Source organism: Coregonus lavaretus (genome assembly GCF_964263955.1).
Source record: "Coregonus lavaretus genome assembly, chromosome: 24".
NCBI lineage: Eukaryota > Metazoa > Chordata > Actinopteri > Salmoniformes > Salmonidae > Coregonus > Coregonus lavaretus.
Genome location: NC_140011.1, coordinates 19,037,701 through 19,056,220, shown reverse-complemented (window position 1 = coordinate 19,056,220; position 18,520 = coordinate 19,037,701). Strand labels below are relative to the sequence as shown.

At 43.2% G+C, this 18,520-nt stretch overlaps 1 protein-coding gene across 2 annotated transcripts in view; it reads left to right on the top strand.

The window, feature by feature from the left end:
* LOC311100126 (serine/threonine-protein kinase ULK1-like) overlaps positions 1 to 18,520 on the top strand; it is a 62,837-nt gene that overhangs the window by 23,069 nt on the left and 21,248 nt on the right. For both annotated transcript variants that reach the window (XM_084140898.1, XM_084140897.1), the window contains exons 4-10: positions 6,125 to 6,157; positions 8,136 to 8,172; positions 13,216 to 13,389; positions 17,198 to 17,271; positions 17,378 to 17,479; positions 17,989 to 18,047; positions 18,387 to 18,469. In XM_084140898.1, the coding sequence (XP_083997024.1) occupies positions 6,125 to 6,157; positions 8,136 to 8,172; positions 13,216 to 13,389; positions 17,198 to 17,271; positions 17,378 to 17,479; positions 17,989 to 18,047; positions 18,387 to 18,469 (562 nt within the window). The remainder of the gene's footprint in view (positions 1 to 6,124; positions 6,158 to 8,135; positions 8,173 to 13,215; positions 13,390 to 17,197; positions 17,272 to 17,377; positions 17,480 to 17,988; positions 18,048 to 18,386; positions 18,470 to 18,520) is intronic.

Sequence of the window (18,520 nt, the reverse complement as noted above, 5' to 3'; positions counted from 1 at the left end):
GTTTCCACCTCTTCTGTTGGCCAACCAGAGCAAAGGACTGAGTGTGGTCCAGACTCCATTTCAGCCAATCCGTTGGCGCGGGGGTTGGTCTCAACTCCTTGGCACTCCAGTTGTTGCCAGGCATGGTTGCTATGATAATAACCTGCAGAGTCAGCACCGAGAATACACAAAATCCACTGTAGCCAGGTTCAAGGACAGTTTCACAGAATACAAAGAGGCAGTGAGGTCTAGTACTTTGAGACACAAGTTCTTATCTCCCCCTACTCCCTAAAACAGCTCCTCACATTAATCACAGCTTGTTAGGTGAAACAATTTATATCAGTCCAGTACAAACCCTTCATGCTTAATCATCAATGCATTCCTTCCAAGCTATTCATCACATACAAATCCAATTATGAGAAAAATAAAACCCAACACAATATACTGTAATTACACCTGTCTGGACCAGGTAAGCGTTTTCCTTCACATGTAACAGGCGATAGGGGATGGCACAAGGCAGGCACAAGAGTAAAAAAACTGAGTCTGCCTATGTCTGGGGGCTGGATGGATGCCCAATCGAGCTAAGTGTCAAGGAAGTGAGAGATTTTTCCTCTATGAATGAGTAATGAAGTTAACAGCCCACTGGCCTCTACTGATGGCTTAACAATCACAGCCTCAGCCAGCTGCTGAATGACCACTTATTAGAGCCATTAAGAATGTTTCCTTTTGTTGTTGTCCTCTATTTGTGGCTGAAAGTCAGAGACATTGATTTCCCGCCTATTGTGCCCCAGGGACAGAAGATCACCTGCTCCAGTCCCTGCCTGATCCTCTCTAACCATCCTGCATTTATGTTCTCTTTTTACACTGATATCAGATTATCCACCTGTGGTATTGTTGGCTTACTGTTACCATTGCAGAAATCTCAGCAGGCTTTGCTGGCTGTCAATGTGTGCAATGTGATTTATTTAGCTAATGAAACCATGTTGTCATCTAGAAGGTCAATGAAACTACCGCAGTATTTATCGTATTGTGCCCAATGCATTGATATCCTTGTAATTACGTTGGCAATTAATGAATGTCAGACCTTGAAAGGATGTAATTCGGGTGGAACTAGGAGCATGACACGGTTTAAGGCTGACCCCAGTTATTCGACTGGTCGATTGTTTGGTCGACTAAGATTATTTTTTTTGTTGAGCAGTAGCAAATATATATATATATATATATATATATATGTATTTTATGGCTCACGAGACACCTGTCTTATTCGCGCCCATCTCAGCGAACTAATCCATTGCGGAGGCCGAGACTAATCCTTTGCGGAGGCCACAGGGATGGCACAGTCCAAGAAAAAGGGGAGTGTGGATACACAATGCACGTTTCTCTCCAGAATGCGCTCTCTCCCGCCAATTTGTGCACATTCATTGTTACATAACTTCATTGTGTGAATTGTTTGCGTTTGATTGTTAGTGTCTATCAATTCCCCATTACATATATCACCAGTAGTACATTTACCGTTAATTCCTATCATTTCTAATCTACAATGTTTGTTTGGTTACGGTAATGGCTGTTAATGCATTCAATATATTACTATTCCAGTCTCTTACCGTTCTCATTGTCGGAGTGGACAGGTTGTTTGCAGAGCACACAACCTATGCTACACTTGTGAGAAACAAGTTTTGGTTTATTTCATTCCATTTACAAGTTTTGTCAATTTAGTCATTGTCTTTTGTTTGGAGTGCTCCTGTCAATGTTGAGTAAGGGCGCGCATCTGATTTACGCATAGAAGTAGGCCTATAGGCTACCTGGCCTGCGAGTAAATGTAGGCGTATAAATGTGCTAATGAGCTGTGGAGCTTCTCAAAGTAATGTTTTCTTCACCTCAAACAGCAAGCAAACAATGTCTGTTTTTACATCCATTGAGAATGACAGTAATTCCTCAATGTATTTGAAAAATCTTTCCAGCTCTCTCCCTTTCGATAACCACTCACGCTGAAAGGGAAAAATGTAATGCTCTGATCCAGTGGAAAAGTCTTAAAACAGGCGTACCTGATTACTTCTTATCCCTTGCACAAATGGCCTACAGCTGTGTCTGTCCCAAGCTCACTGGTGCAGGAAACTGAGGGCCCAGAATATTTTATACAATGTGGCAAGGAGCTTCAGGCCGGGCCCAAGTTAATAATTGATACAATGTTTCAAGTTCGTTGCAGACAGGCCATGTGTAGCCAATGTGATTTATAGGATATTTGTTTTTATCAGGATATTTTCTACCTGCAGGCTGCAATGTTTTTATTTGTTGGCTTTATAGGCTATTTTTACATAGTTGGGAATTGCAATACAAGTTACTTTTTAGGTTGATCATTTTCATTTAGATTTGGATATAATTGTTATTAACCACATGTCATTGATTTTGAGATACAAAGTTGTTATTATATATTAAATGAAAATGTTCCACGGAAATGTGCAGATGAAAACCATAACTGGCACGCTGATTTGTAGAAATGGTAAGATAAATTGGCATTCCATATGAGACCTCCTCGTGTAGCATATTACTGGCAACTTCAAGAGAGTAACGGCAGAATCTGAAAAAGCCAGTAGGAGCGGGAGAAGGATGGTTGGGGCAGGTAAAGTTTTTTTTATTCTGGTTATCTTGATCTCTGGCTCCCTCTTGAGTCATTTGTGTCTTATTTCATCAAATAGTGAGCTTAAAGCATCAGACAAGCTCAATGCATATATAGTTGATTTTATTAAAACACAGGTGTCTATACAGTGCATTCGGAAAGTATTCAGACCCCTTCACTTTTCCCACATTTTGTTACGTTACAGCCTTATTCTAAAATGGATGAAATACTTTTTTTCATCAATCTACACACTACCCCATAACGACAAAGCAAAAACTGTTTTTTAGACATTTTTGATAATTTATTAAAAATGGAAATAAGTATTTATACCCTTTACTCAGTACTTTATTGAAGCATCTTTGGCAGCGATTACAGCCTTGAGTCTTCTTTGGTATGACACAACAAGCTTGGCACACCTGTATTTTGGGACTTTCTCACATTCTTCTCTGCCGCTCTGTCAGGTTGGATGGGGAGCGTCGCTGCACAGCTATGTTCAGGTCTCTCAAGAGATGTTTGATCGTGTTCAAGTCCGGGCTCTGGCTGGGCCACTCAAGGACATTCAGAGACTTGTCCCGAAGCCACTCCTGCGTCGTCTTGGCTGTGTGCTTAGGGTCGTTGACCTGTTGGAAGGTGAACCTTTGCCCCAGTCTGAAGTCCTGAGCGCTCTGGAGCAGATTTTCATCAAGGATCTCTCTGTACTTTGCTCCGTTCCTCTTTCCCTCGATCCTGTAGGTGTCTTCCAGTCCCTGCCGCTGAAAAACATCCCCACAGCATGATGATGCCACCACCATGCTTCACCGTAGGGATGGTATTGGCTATGTGATGAGCGGTGCCTGGTTTTCTACAGATGTGACACTTGGCATTCAGGCCAAAGAGTTCAATCTTGGTTTCATCATAGAATCTTGTTTCTCATGGTCTGAGAGTCCTTTAGGGGCGTTTTGGTAAACTCCAAGCGGGCTATCATGGGCCTTTTACTGAGGAGTGGCTTCCGTCTGGCCACTCTACCATAAAGGCCTGATTGGTGGTGTGCTGCAGAGACGGTTGTCCTTCTGGAGGGTTCTCCCATCTCCACAGAGGAACTCTGGAGCTCTGTCAGAGTGACCATCGGGTTCTTGGTCACCTCCCTGACCAAGGCCCTTCTCCCCCGATTGCTCAGTTTGGCCGGCCGGCCAGTTCTAGGAAGAGTCTTGGTGGTTCCAAACTTCTTCCATTTAAGAATTATGGAGGCCACTGTGTTCTTGGGGACCTTCAATGCTGCAGATCTGTGCCTTGACACAATCCTGTCTCGGAGCTCTACGGACAATTCCTTAGACCTCATGGCTTGGTTTTTGCTCTGACATGCACTGTCAACTGTGGGACCTTATATAGACAGGTGTGTGCCTTTCCAAATCATGTCCAATCAATTGAATTTACCACCGGTGGACTCCAATCAAGTTGTAGGAACATCTCAAGGATGATCAATGGAAACAGGTTGCACCTGAGCTCAATTTCGAGTCTCATAGCAAAGGGTCTGAATGGGATAATATGTGTAGATTGATGAGGACTTTTTTTTATTTAATCCATTTTAGAATAAGGCTGTAACTTAACAAAATGTGGAAAAAGTGAAGGGGTCTGAATACTTTCCAGAAGGACTGTATATGGAAAAATACACGTTTTAAAATTTCAACCAATCGATTGGTCGAAAGAATAGACTACTTGGTCAGGGACAGCCCTAACACTGTTAACTTTGAGTACTCAAACTCTTGCAAGGGTACGAACTAGGCTAGGGTAACAGTGGTTGTGTAACGGGAAGCTAACCAAAGTCATGAGGCCTACTTTGTTGGCAAACAGTTTGAGACCTAGTTGGAAAGGGTCCAATTGGAGGGGTAGTGTATTGTCCTACTCTACACTCCATCTGGTGAGCTCTATCAATCACTAAAGTGTTAATATGCCCTATTATCTTGTGTATCTCAGCCCCTGCAGGATTTTAGAGCAGGGCAGTCTTATCACCTCCCAGGCTGGCATGTAGGCCTACACTTCTCTGGGCACGTAGCATTGGGGAGGAGCGCTGCATGATTTTACACAGCTGACACTGTTGGTGCTCTGTTATAGGCTGGTTGTCATAAACGGGAGATGTTACCAGGTCAGTAAGCCAAAACCACCTCGGGTAAACAAGTATGTCTGGCCCTGCCTGTCTGGCAAAGCACAATGGAAACCAGGTGGCTGGCTTGCTGCTGCAATCTCCAACATGGCCAAAAAGACAACTTCAGAAGCGCTGACTCAGCAGTAGTTAACTCTGGGATGAGCCATTACTCAGATTGGCTGTTGAAAGAGACCTAGAGAGGGAGAAAGAGCAGAGTCATCTGTTGCTATGTGATGGATTTTTCTAGTGGGCTGCACTGTCTTGTTTTTGTAAGGCCTGTGCCATGGCTGACATGCTGTTGGTAAAAATTAGGCTCAGTAATGCCCATCTGAGCTCAGTAATGTTTTCAGTGGCAAAAAGCAGCCAAGCTACTGAGGTTGGCATAATACGGCGTGACTCGGGCGTATGACTCTAATTGTTTGTTTGTGCTCTCTCTCGAAGAACATTTGTTGTGGTTTCAGACAACAGACTTGTACCCTCTCTTTAACAGTGAACCTCCCTGGTGGTCCAATATATTGCCTTTGTCAGCCAAGTCGAGCCCCCCCCCCCCCCCCCCCCCACACACAAAATCCAATTAGTTGTAATGCACACTCAGCCTGACATGCCAACTTGCTGTTTGTTTGTCATGCACCCCCCATGTTGTTTGCTCTTGATATGGCTCTGTGGCCTAATCCTTGCTCTCAATATGTTGTACGATGAGCTCAGTTCTATTGTTGTGGTTCTTGTGCTGAAGGCAGCAGCGGCAGCAGTAGTAGAGAACCCTGATATTGATCCTCTTTACATTTAGCTGAATGAGTGTGAAGACTCAGACAATTCCTTTAGCTTTGGCCTAGTTCACACTTTAGCTGTCACAACAGGGGGAGGTTTTGTGACCTCTCGACCACCCCTGTTCTGCATTAGCCTCTGTGACCTCCGAGCAGACATGGCCCATACCTTAACCCTGTTAACTCAGCATGGATGACCCAGAGAATTAGGCTAGCGAGTAGCAACGTGTCATTAATTCTTTACCTCTGGGTTGAGCTCAAACCACTTGAAAGGTCAGTAGTCATTATAGTGGATTTTGTCAAATAAGATGGAACATAAGTTTCAGTGAGGTAGACTTTTATTTGACTAACATCAACTTCTGACTGAAAATATCCTTCTCTACAAGTGTCCCTGTTCACAGTAGTCATCTCTTTTAATTTACCTTTCGTACTTCAGTGAAACAGTAACCATCTAGTTATGTCACCAAGCGCAAGTATGTATGTGCCTTCAACACCTCCTGCTCCATAACACACAGTAACAACGTTTCTATTGTTAGTGTGTTAGTGTTGACATGCTAAAACCCCAGACACCGGTATTGGTGTTTTTCTCTTTCTTTTGTCTTCTGCCACAGCTCTGACTTGTGTTTGTTTGTCTCTCTCTAGGAAACGGCAAGTTCTGTGTACCTGGTCATGGAGGTAAGCTTCTGTTGTCATTTCTGTCTTTAGCCCTTGTTTTGGTTTCAGGTTCAACACACACACTCCTGCTCTAACTCAGTGGTTCTCAAACTGCCGGTTGCAAGAAGTTGTTTTTTTTTTGTGGGGGGGGGGGTCGCGAGTGTGACGCTGAATGGGAAAAATACATATTTTTAATATATATTTTAATAGGCTACATATACCATTTTTATTTTATATTTATATCTTTGCCTATTCAATTTGGTCACTAACATAGGCCTATGGTATTGCACCAAATTATTTTCTCAAAAACGTATAATATTTACATTTTACATTTTAGTCATTTAGCAGACGCGCTTATCCAGAGCGACTTACAGTTAGTGCATACATTATTTTTTGAATTTTTCAAACCCACAACCCTGGCGTTGCAAACACCATGCTCTACCAACTGAGCTACATCCCTGCCGGCCATTCCCTCCCCTACCCTGGACGACGCTAGGCCAATTGTGCGCCGCCCCATGGGTCTCCCGGTCGCGGCCGGCTACGACAGAGCCTGGATTCGAACCAGGATCTCTAGTGGCACAGCTAGCACTGCGATGCAGTGCCTTAGACCACTGCGCCACTCGGGAGGTAATGTGCTTCAGATCCAAAATGTTGTGCGTCTTGACTGTTGACAAATGACCAGTCATCAGCATTGGCGCGCAAAGGCACATATGCAGAATAGTGACCAGAAAGCACTTGTTTTATTTTCTCCGGTTTTCAAATCAAATCAAATGTTATTTGTCACATGCGCCGAATACAACAGGTGTAGACCTTACAGTGAAATGCTTACTTACAAGCCCTTAACCAACAATGCAGTTTTAAGAAAAATAAGTGTTAAGTAAAAAATAGATAAGTAAAAAATACAAATAATTAAAGAGCAGCAGTAAAATAACAGTAGCGAGGCTATATACAGGGGGTACCGGTACAGAGTCAATGTGCGGGGGCACAGGTTAGTCGAGGTAATATGTACATGTAGGTAGAGTTAAAGTGACTATGCATAGATAATAATAGTAGTTTAACAAGTTAAAAGGGACTTGTTTCCTGCTGAACCCCACTTACCTGTGTTCTTCAGTGATTGTTTAAAAACAAATATCCTGTTGAAAATTGATATCCCAAGTGTAAATAATGTACACACACTTAAAAATATGTTTTGAAATAAATGTTTAAGTGTGTGTACAACCGCATTCAAGGAGTTGGTCTGATGGTCAGATGTGATATCATTGGCCTCCCCCTAGCTTGCTGGAACAATAGAGGAGCAATTGACGACAAAAGAGGAATGTCCCACCCCCCACTGTCATGTCATACCTGGACCACTTATTGAGATGTGACTTCTGTAAATCAGTGTTAAATGAGGTGAAAAGGAGACATGAGTAGGTCTGTAAAGGGGACTTTACAGAGGGAAATGATACCTTTCAGGGGTGCACAAAGGAGTCAAAGGACCTCCTGTTGTCCAAACTTACCCCACCCAATGAGCAGGCTTCATTCATATTAATGCTAAACCATCAGCGTCAGTCAGTTACGCGCCACCCCTCACACACACACACACACACTTTAGTGAGGAGTATTATGTATCAATCCCTATCTGATTGAGGGTGGTGTTTTACACTTGTGTTTCTTCAATTATTCAACCTCAGTGTGTATTGCTCTCTACTGATTGTATACAGTGCATTCGGAAAAGTATTCAGACCCCTTGACTTTTTCCACATTTTGTGGAATAGCAAAGGGTCTGAATACTTATGTAAATAAGGTATTTCTGTTTTTTATTTGTAATGTATTTGCAAACATTTCTAAAAACCTGTTTTTGCTTTGTTATTATGTGTAGATTGATGAGGATTTATTTATTTTTTAATCAATTTTAGAATAAGGCTGTAACGTAACAAAATGTGGAAAAGGGGAAGGGGTCTGAATACTTTCCAAATGTCTCCTAATGTCGTTCTCTTTTATCTCCCTCTCTCTCTAGTACTGCAATGGTGGGGACCTGGCGGACTATCTGCACTGTAAGTGGACTGTTTCATCTGTCAAAAGGCCAGCGAAGCTCTCAGATCGTTCTTGAATTAAGGTGGCATTTGGGCATTTTGGAAAAAATGAACTGTCATCTTCCCATTCTAAATCAACTACGGTAGTATGGTAGCTTAATGACTTTAAATTATTTTGACCATTATGATAACATTGTGCTGCCAGTAGGAGTAGTAACACCAATGAGAAGTTGTAGGTAAGTGAGAATTTTCTGAAATGGAGGCTTCAAATGTTCAAAGGTCATTAATCCTTTAAAAATAATTTACTAAAGTGATATGATTAATCATTTTGCCCACAATGTTATTTCCCTTCATTTAAATTGAGTAACACCAAGTGTCACTTTGGATTTAGACACACCAAATTATCAATGGAATCCTACAATGTATGAGATACTAAAAGGGTGTGATTAGCTAATAATTTTTTTTAGTATAAAAATCAAATCTAATTTTATTTATCACATACACGTGTTTAGCAGATGTTATTGCGGGTGTAGCGAAATGCTTGTGCTTCTAGCTCCGACAGTGCAGTAATATCTAACAAGTAATATCTAACAATTTCACAACATATACCCAATACACACAAATCTAGTAAGTAATGGAATTTAAGAATATATACATATATGGACAAGCAATGACAGAGTGGCATGGACTAAGATGCAGTAGAATATTATAGAATAGAATACAGTATATACATATGAGATGAGTAGTGCAAGATATGTAAACATTATTAAAATGGCCAGTGATTTCAATAGGCAGCAGCAGCCTCTAATGTGCTAGTGATGGCTATTTAACAGTCTGATGGCCTTGAGATAGAAGCTGTTTTTCATTCTCTCGGTCCCAGCTTTGATGCACCTGTACTGACCTCGCCTTCTGGATGATAGCGGAGTGAACAAGCAGTGGCTCGGGTGGTTGATGTCCTTGATGATCTTTTTGGCCTTCCTGTGACATCGGGTGCTGTATGTGTCTTGGAGGGCGGGTAGTTTGCCCCCGGTAATGCGTTCAGCAGACCGCACCACCCTCTGGAGAGCCCTGCGGTTGCGGGCAGTGCAGTTGCCGTACCAAGCGGTGATACAGCCCGACATGATGCTCTCAATTGTGCATCTGTAAAAGTTTGTGAGGGTTTTAGGTGCCAAGCCAAATTTCTTCAGCCTCCTGAGGTTGAAGAGGCTCTGTTGCGCCTTCTTCACCACACTATATGCGTGGGTGGACCATTTCAGTTTGGCAGTGATGTGGACACCAAGGAACTTGAAGCTTTCCACCTTCTCCACTGCGGTCCTGTCGATGTGGATAGGGGGGTGCACCCTCTGCTGTTTCCTGAAGTCCACGATCATCTCCTTTGTTTTGTTGACGTTGACTGAGAGTTTATTTTCCTGGCACCACACTCCCAGAGCCCTCACCTCCTCCCTGTAGGCGGTCTCGTCATTGTTGGTAATCAAGGCTACTACTGTTGTGTCGTCTGCAAACTTGATGATTGAGTTGGAGGCGTGCTTGGCCACGCAGTCATGGGTGAACAGGGAGTACAGGAGGGGGCTGAGAACGCACCCTTGTGGGGCCCCAGTGTTGAGGATCAGCGAAGTGGAGATGTTGTTTCCTACTCTCAGGAAGTCCAGGACCCAGTTGCACAGGGCGGGGTTCAGACCCAGGGCCTCGAGCTTAATGATGAGCTTGGAGGGTACTATGGTGTTGAATGCTGAGCTATCGTCAATGAACAGCATTCTTACATAGGTATTCCTCTTGTCCAGATGGGATAGGGCAGTGTGATGTCGATTGCATCGTCTGTGGATCTATTGGGGCGGTAAGCAAATTGAAGTGGGTCTAGGGTGACAGGTAAGGTAGATGTGATATGATCCTTGACTAGTCTCTCAAAGCACTTCATGATGACAGAGGTGAGTGCTACGGGGCGATAGTCATTTAGTTCAGTTACCTTTGCTTTCTTGGGTACAGGAACAATGGTGGCCATCTTGAAGCATGTGGGAACAGCAGACTGGGAAAGGGAGAGATTTAAGATATCCGTAAACACACCAGCCAGCTGGTCTGCGCATGCTCTGAGGACACGGCTAGGGATGCCGTCTGGGCCGGCAGCCTTGTGGGGGTTAACATGCTTAAATGTCTTAATCACGTCGGCCATGGAGAAGGAGATGCCACAGTCCTTGGTAGTGGGCCTCGTCGGTGGCACTGTGTTATCCTCAAAGCAGGCGAAGAAGGTGTTTAGCTTGTCTCGAAGCGACACGTCGGTGGCTGGTTTTCCTTTTGTAGTCCGTGATTGTCTGTATACCCTGCCACATACGTCTCGTGTCTGAGCCGTTGAATTGCGACTCCACTTTGTCTCTATACTGATGTTTTGCCAGTTTAATTGCCTTGCGGAGTGAGTAGCTACACTGTTTGTATTGCCAAACAATACAAACAGTGTAGATCCCTCCCCCAATAACAGTTTGCCACTGGAGAGAATCCTCAAGGTCCTTGTATATCTTTGTAATGAGTGATTTTCAAGGCGGTAACACCAATGACACATTATACTAGTAAAATAAATAGGTATTTGAATAGCTTTTGTTTTTATTGATCTATACAATATATGAAATACTTTCTTTCACTTTCTAGCATTCAAAATAATAAAGCAGGGGACACACATAGGATTGTCTACCATTCGCCAGCCAAGGATAATTAGCACCTCTGAACAGAGTGTCAGCAGTCAATCTCTTTTGTGTTCATACAACAAAGACCTTGACCTCGTTAGCCACAAAGCTTTGTTAAAATACTCCAAACCAGAAAGTGGCAGTAACGTTGTTTGGCAATGCATGTCCATATGTGTTGCTTAGTTTATGGTCTAGATTCCAATGTTGGCTAGCTAGCTGCACTATTGTTGCTATTTTGTAGAAAGCCCTTGTTAAGACTAGCCAGATGGCCACTGCTAGATAACTACATGGCAAAATGACGAAGAGACAATTTAATTCACTCCATAATTCCATACTGCCAGTGCTAGCCCATTACCAAATGTTTAGCTAGCTAGCTAATGTTAGCATATTCACTAGCTAGCACAACATACTCTACTAGATAGCTAGCTAGCTAAGGACAGTGCTCTAACTCAGTTGGAAACTAATCCATTGTGATTTATACTGAAAAATATATAAACGCAACATGTAAAGTGTTGATCCCATGTTTCATGAGCTGAAATAAAAGATCCCTAAAATATTCCATACGCACAAAAATATAATTTCTCTCAAATTTTGTGCACACTTTTTTTTACATCCCTGTTACTGAGCATTTCTACTTTGCCAAGATTATCCATCCACCTGATAGGTGTGACATATCAAGAAGCTGATTAAACAGCATGATCATTACACAGGTGCACCTTGTACTGGGGACAATACAAGGCCACTCTAAAATGTGCAGTTTTGTCACACAACACAATGCCACAGCTGTCTCAAGTTTTGAGGGAGCGTACAATTGGCATGCTGACTGCAGGAATGTCCACCAGAGCTGTTGCCAGATAATTTTATGTTAATTTCTCTACCATAAGCCGCCTCCAATGTAGTTTTAAGTAGTTTTGGTAGTACGTCTAACCGGCCTCACAACCGCAGACCACGTGTAACCACGCCATCTCAGGACCTCCACATCCGGCTTCTTCACCTACGGGATCGTCTGAGACCAGCCACCCGGACAGCTGATGAAACTGGGGAGTATTTCTGTCTGTAATAAATCCCTTATGTTGGGAAAAATTAATTCTGATTCGCTGGGCCTGGCTCCCCAGTGGGTGGGCCTGGCTCCGAAGTGGTTGGGCCTATGCCCTCCCAGACCCGCCCATGGCTGCGCACCTGCCCAGTCATGTGAAATCCATAGATTAGGGCCTAATTAATTTATTTCAATTGACTGATTTCCTTATATGAACTTTAACTCAGTAAAATCGTGGAAATGGTTGCGTGTTGCGTTGAAATTGTCGCAATACTAGCTACAGCTTGGAGAAAGTATTTAGTGTTTTGTGCATTGCGTCTGTACGCTTAGCTAGCTACCATCCCATAGCCTACATTGCATATGAAGTGGGACTTGCTCATGACATTTATGGAGAAAATGCCCTCTTTCTTTTCCTTTTTGTTGTCACTCCTGTTTGTTCCCCCATGTGGGGGGTTCGTGATCTCTGATTGGCGCAAAGTCAAGTTGTCGGCCACTGACGAGCATTGCAGAATCTGCAGGTTTGTCGTTACTACCGGGTCGACACGCAGCAGGTACCACTTTTGTTTTAACAAGAGAAGGAACGGCCTCCCACTGTGGTTCATGCTTAAATGCACAAAACATATCACTACAACTCTACACATCACTACAGGAACAAGCCAATTTGCTTATCCTAAGTACTTTAAACAATGCATAAACATAACATTTTGCAGTATAAAGGACTTGCATTATGTTTTATCATTGATAAACAGTTCATTATGAACAAAATGATGTATGATGTGTTACTATTCGTCATTTTAAAGTGTTTTTCATGGTTGCAAATGCAAGGGATGCAAATGCCACCGCAATTCAAGAACGACCCTCATTAGAATTGCTTGCTCTGCTTTCCTTCATTTGGGCCACTGTAGCACATAGTGTGGCAAACTCAATGGGGGAAGGTTTCAGAGCGCACCATGACTGAAGCTGGCTTGTGTGGTAAAAGGCTGGGTAAATTGAAAGTCACCTAGTGCATTGAGGCAAACTATCAGAATAAGGGTATGTTAGCAAAATGAAGATGAAAGCCAGGGTGATGTAACGGTGGATAATGAGGGTGTGGGCTGAACCAACCAGGCCCTGAATTTAGCACAGAAAGTTGGGCCGCTTGTTTATTTAGACTACAGTTCCAGGCTTCAGGGAAGCTGTGTTTTCATAGGCTGCCGGGGAACAGGAACAAGTCTGATGTTTCTGTTAGGATGGGGGGGGGGGGGTCAAATGACACCAAAAAGAAAGTAATTTACATCGTTTTGATACTTAAATACAGATTTTATTTTCCCTTATCGGCTGTCCTGTCCCACCCCTCCACCCCTGTTTCTCCCCTAGCCAAGGGCACCCTGAGCGAGGACACCATCCGGGTGTTTCTGCAGCAGATAGCCGGAGCCATGAGGGTGCTGCAGGCCAAGGATATCATCCACAGAGACCTCAAACCCCAGAACATCCTGCTCTCCTACCCCGCAGGACGCAAGTCCCACTCCACCAACACCTGCATCAAGATAGGTGTGTGTGTGTGTGTGTGTGCAGTGCATTCGGAAAGTATTCAGACCCCTAGACTTGTTCCACATTTTGTTACGTTACAGCCTTATTCAAAAATTGATTATTTTGTTTTTTACATCTCATTAATCTACACACAATACCCCATAATGACAAAGTAAAAACTGGTTTTTAGAATTTCTTGCAAATGTATAAAAAAAAAAAAAACATAAATACTTTTTTCCCTCACTGTACATAAATAAGGTATTTGATCCCCTGCTGATCTTGTACGTTTGCCCACTGACAAAGAAATGATCAGTCTATAATTTTAATGGTAGGATTATTTGAACAGTGAGAGACAGAATAACAAACAAAAAAATCCAGAAAAACGCATGTCAAACATGTTATAAATTGATTTGCATTTTAATGAGGGAAATAAGTATTTGACCCCCTCTCAATCAGAAAGATTTCTGGCTCCCAGGTGTCTTTTATACAGGTAACGAGCTGAGATTAGGAGCACACTCTTAAAGGGAGTGCTCTTAATCTCAGTTTGTTACCTGTATAAAAGACACCTGTCCACAGAAGCAAACAATCAATCAGATTCCAAACTCTCCACATTTACATTACATTTACATTTTAGTCATTTAGCAGACGCTCTTATCCAGAGCGACTTACATTATTGAAATTTTTTTCCCTACCCCCTGTGGGAATCGAACCCACAACCCTGGCGTTGCAAACGCCATGCTCTATCAACTGAGCTACCTCCCTGCCGGCCATTCCCTCCCCTACCCTGGACGACGCTGAGCCAATTGCGCGCCGCCACATGGGTCTCCCGGTCACGGCCGGCTACGACAGAGCCTGGATTCGAACCAGGATCTCTGGTGGCACAGCTAGCACTGCAATGCAGTGCCTTAGACCACTGCGCCACTCGGGAGAACACCATGGCCAAGAACAAAGAGCTCTCCAAGGATGTCAGGGACAAGATTGTAGACCTACACAAGGCTGGAATGGGCTACAAGACCATCGCCAAGCAGCTTGGTGAGAAGGTGACAACAGTTGGTGCGATTTATTCGCAAATGGAAGAAACACAAAATAACTGTCAATCTCCCTCAGCCTGGGGTTCCATGCAAGATCTCACCTCGTGGAGTTGCAATGATCATGAGAACGGTGAGGAATCAGCCCAGAACTACACGGGAGGATCTTGTCAATGATCTCAAGGCAGCTGGGACCATAGTCACCAAGAAAACAATTGGTAACACACCACACCGTGAAGGACTGATATCCTGCTCAAGAAAGCACATATACATGCCCGTCTGAAGTTTGCCAATGAACATCTGAATGATTCAGAGGAGAACTGGGTGAAAGTGTTGTGGTCAGATGAGACCAAAATGGAGCTCTTTGGCATCAACTCAACTCGCCGTGTTTGGAGGAGGAGGAATGATGTCTATGACCCCAAGAACACCATCCCCACCGTCAAACATGGAGGTGGAAACATTATGCTTTGGGGTGTTTTTCTGCTAAGGGGACAGGACAACTTCACCGCATCAAAGGGACGATGGACGGGGCCATGTACCGTCAAATCTTGGGTGAGAACCTCCTTCCCTCAGCCGGGGCATTGAAAATGGGCCGTGGATGGGTATTCCAGCATGACAATGACCCAAAACACACGGCCAAGGCAACAAAGGAGTGGCTCAAGAAGAAGCACATTAAGGTCCTGGAGTGGCCTAGCCAGTCTCCAGACCTTAATCCCATAGAAAATCTGTGGAGGGAGCTGAAGGTTCGAGTTGCCAAACGTCAGCCTCGAAACCTTAATGACTTGGAGAAGATGAGTGGGAAAAAATCCCTCGTGAGATGTGTGCAAACCTGGTGGCCAACTACAAGAAAAGTCTGACCTCTGTGGTTGCCAACAAGTCATGTTTTGCAGAGGGGTCAAATACTTATTTCCCTCATTAAAATGCAAATCAATTTATAACATTTTTGACATGCGTATTTCTGGATTTTGTTGTTGTTATTCTGTCTCTCACTGTTCAAATAAACCTACCATTAAAATTATAATTTCTTTGTCAGTGGGCAAACGTACAAAATCAGCAGGGGATCAAATACTTTTTTCCCTCACTGTATTTGGGGAGTTTCTCCCATTCTTCTCTGGCTGGGCCACTCAAGGACATTCAGAGACTTGTCCCGAAGCTACTCCCTACAAAGGTTCACCTTCCAACAAAACAACGACCCTAAGCACACAGCTAAGATAATGCAGGAGTGGCTTCGGGACAAGTCTCTGAATGTCCTTGAGTGGCCCAGCCAGAGCCCGGACTTGAACCCAATCGAACATCTCTGGAGAGATCTGAAAATAGCTGTGCAGCGACGCTCCCCATCCAACCTGACAGAGATTGAGAGGATCTGCAAAGAAGAATGTGAGAAACTCCCCAAATACATGTGTGCCAAGCTTGTAGCATCATACCCAAGAAGACTCAAGGCCGTAATCACTGCCAAAGGTACTTCAACAAAGTATTGAGTAAAGGGTCTGAATACTTATGTAAATGTGATATTTCAGTTTTTTATTTTTAATACATTTGCAAATATTTCTAAAAACCTGTTTTTACTTTGTCATTATGGAGCATTGTGTGTAGATGGATGAGGAGAAAAAAAACAATTTAATCAATTTCAGAATAAGGCTGTAACGTAACAAAATGTGGAAAAAGTCAAGGGGTCAGAATACTTTCCGAATACACTGTGGGTGCATGCACATGCACTGTAATGCGTTATATAAATTATAGCGACAAGAGTTCCATCTTTCCACAGAATTAATTGATACCCATGTAATAGCTGATAATCACCATTGTGTGAAGAATGAATTAGTGCAGGGCTGAAGACTAAAGAGCAGTGTTCTGTATGTGTTTAAAACTCACTCATATGAATCCCTCTCAAGCCCATTTAAAGCTGCAATATGGAACTTTTTGGGCGACCCTACAAAATTCACATATGAATGTGAGTTATATATCAGTCTTTCTCATTGAAACCAAGTCTAAGAAGTGGTAGATATGTTCTATGTGCACTATTTCTATGCTTCCCATTTGAAAGTGTATTTTTTGCCTCTTTTACTTTCGGTTTTGTACACCAGTTTCAAATAGCTGAAAATACAATATTATTGGTAATGGAAAATATATTTCACAGCGGTTTAGATGGTGCATTGATTCTCTACACTATACTTGCTTGTTTTTTCACAAACTGAAGTTAGGCAAACTATTTGAATTTTAGCAACCAGGAAATGGCGGAGCGATTTCTGCATAGTGCATCTTTAAACAGTTGTGTGTGTGTGTGTGTGTGTGTGTGGATCGCTCACTTTGAAAGGCTGTTAACAGTGCAACACTGTAGTTAGTTAGTAGTGATGATGACATTTGTTTTTGTGTGGATATTTCTCATTGCCCATTGATCTTGAATGTTAGCCTTTTTAACTACCACTGGTGATTTGCTTTTCCCTGTGGCTATGTGATATTCTGAAGTAGGATGACAGACCGTTACTAGTATAATTTAAAGGTGTTAGAGTGCATGTCAATTAAGAGTAAGATGGCAGGTTTCAAAAATCTCTGACAAAACTTCCAGTCACTGGTCCTCTTGGTGGCTCAGTGGAATATCAATTGAGTCCTCTCTCCACAGTAACCTCTTCAGTCGTTCCCTGCAGGTATTACTTTTCCCGCTCATTGCAAACATTTTGTGATCGCAGCAAGGTTTTGCTGAGTATCTGAGTACACAGCTGTAGTCTCCACTTGTACATTGCTAACTCATCTTCTTTTTTACCCCCCCCCCCCCGCTGTCCTTCTTCTATCCCTCTCTCCAGCTGACTTTGGGTTTGCCCGGTACCTTCAGAACAACATGTTGGCTGCCACTCTGTGTGGGTCCCCTATGTACATGGTGAGCATCTCTAGTTCCTTACACACCCTCAAACTGCCTATGGTCAGGTACCATGTCTGACATGTGTCATGTGTGCAACTCTGAAATGTTTCCCCGTATCTACCAGGCACCTGAAGTCATCATGTCTCAGAACTATGATGCCAAGGCTGACCTGTGGAGCATTGGAACCATTTTATTCCAATGTCTGACTGGGAAAGCACCGTTTCAGGTGAGTAGCATAGTCCCCATGATATAGGACTCAATCATACCCAGATATACCCAACTCAAAGGGTTAATCAAAGGGAGGTTGTTTGAATAGTTAAAATGAATCCACTCAATACAGAAAGGGGTCATTCAGCGAGAGAGGGAGAGAGATAGAAAGTCATTTCCACAGTTTGTTTTTGACTTGCCATGCAATATTTAAGACTGGCATGGCAGCAATCAGCTTTGGTTTTCTCTTAGACTTAGCCGAACAGACCGGCTTTTCTCTCCACATAATGTGAGAGATGGCAATCTGTAGACTAGCTAGAGTTAAAACAACAAGACTATTTATCCATCCTTTCCTAAGGCTCTTAGGAAATCAAGTTACCCAAACTGTCCAGACAGGTTCAGCTGACTGTGTTTCCTCTTCAGATCTTTACATTCCCTTTGAAACTAATTTGTGTGCATGCAAACACTCAAGTTTGCACGGTTGATTTGTTCTGTTTCTGTGTATGTGTCTGTGTGTGCTACCCACAGGCTAGCAGTCCCCAGGACCTCCGGCTGTTTTATGAGAAAAACAAGAACCTCAGCCCCAAGTTAGTGTTGATCAGCTCTAGTAGTTGTTGTGTGTGTTTTTAGAGATAGAGAGTACAGATTCCTTTCACATGAGATTATGTGTCTTGAATGGTGCTACCGTGTTAATGAACTAATGCTGTGATAGACCGGATTTGACCACAGGATATGTTACAAACGACTTATGATTATCATACTCTCACGCACTGCTTTTAACATTTGATTTAGGATCAGCTACCACAATCCTAACATAAACCATTTATGGGGAAATGCAAAACAGGCCCCCGATCAATTGTTACAACAGGAATTAAGTGTAAAGTACCATCATGCATTCATGGTGACTTGTGTGTCTCCCCTCCCAGCATCCCCAGAGAGACCTCCTGTCACCTGAGGCACCTGCTGCTAGGTCTTCTGCAGCGCAACCACAACGACCGCATGGACTTTGGTCAGTGGGGCCACACTCACAGTGGTCATACCAGTGCTCATTATTTAAGAG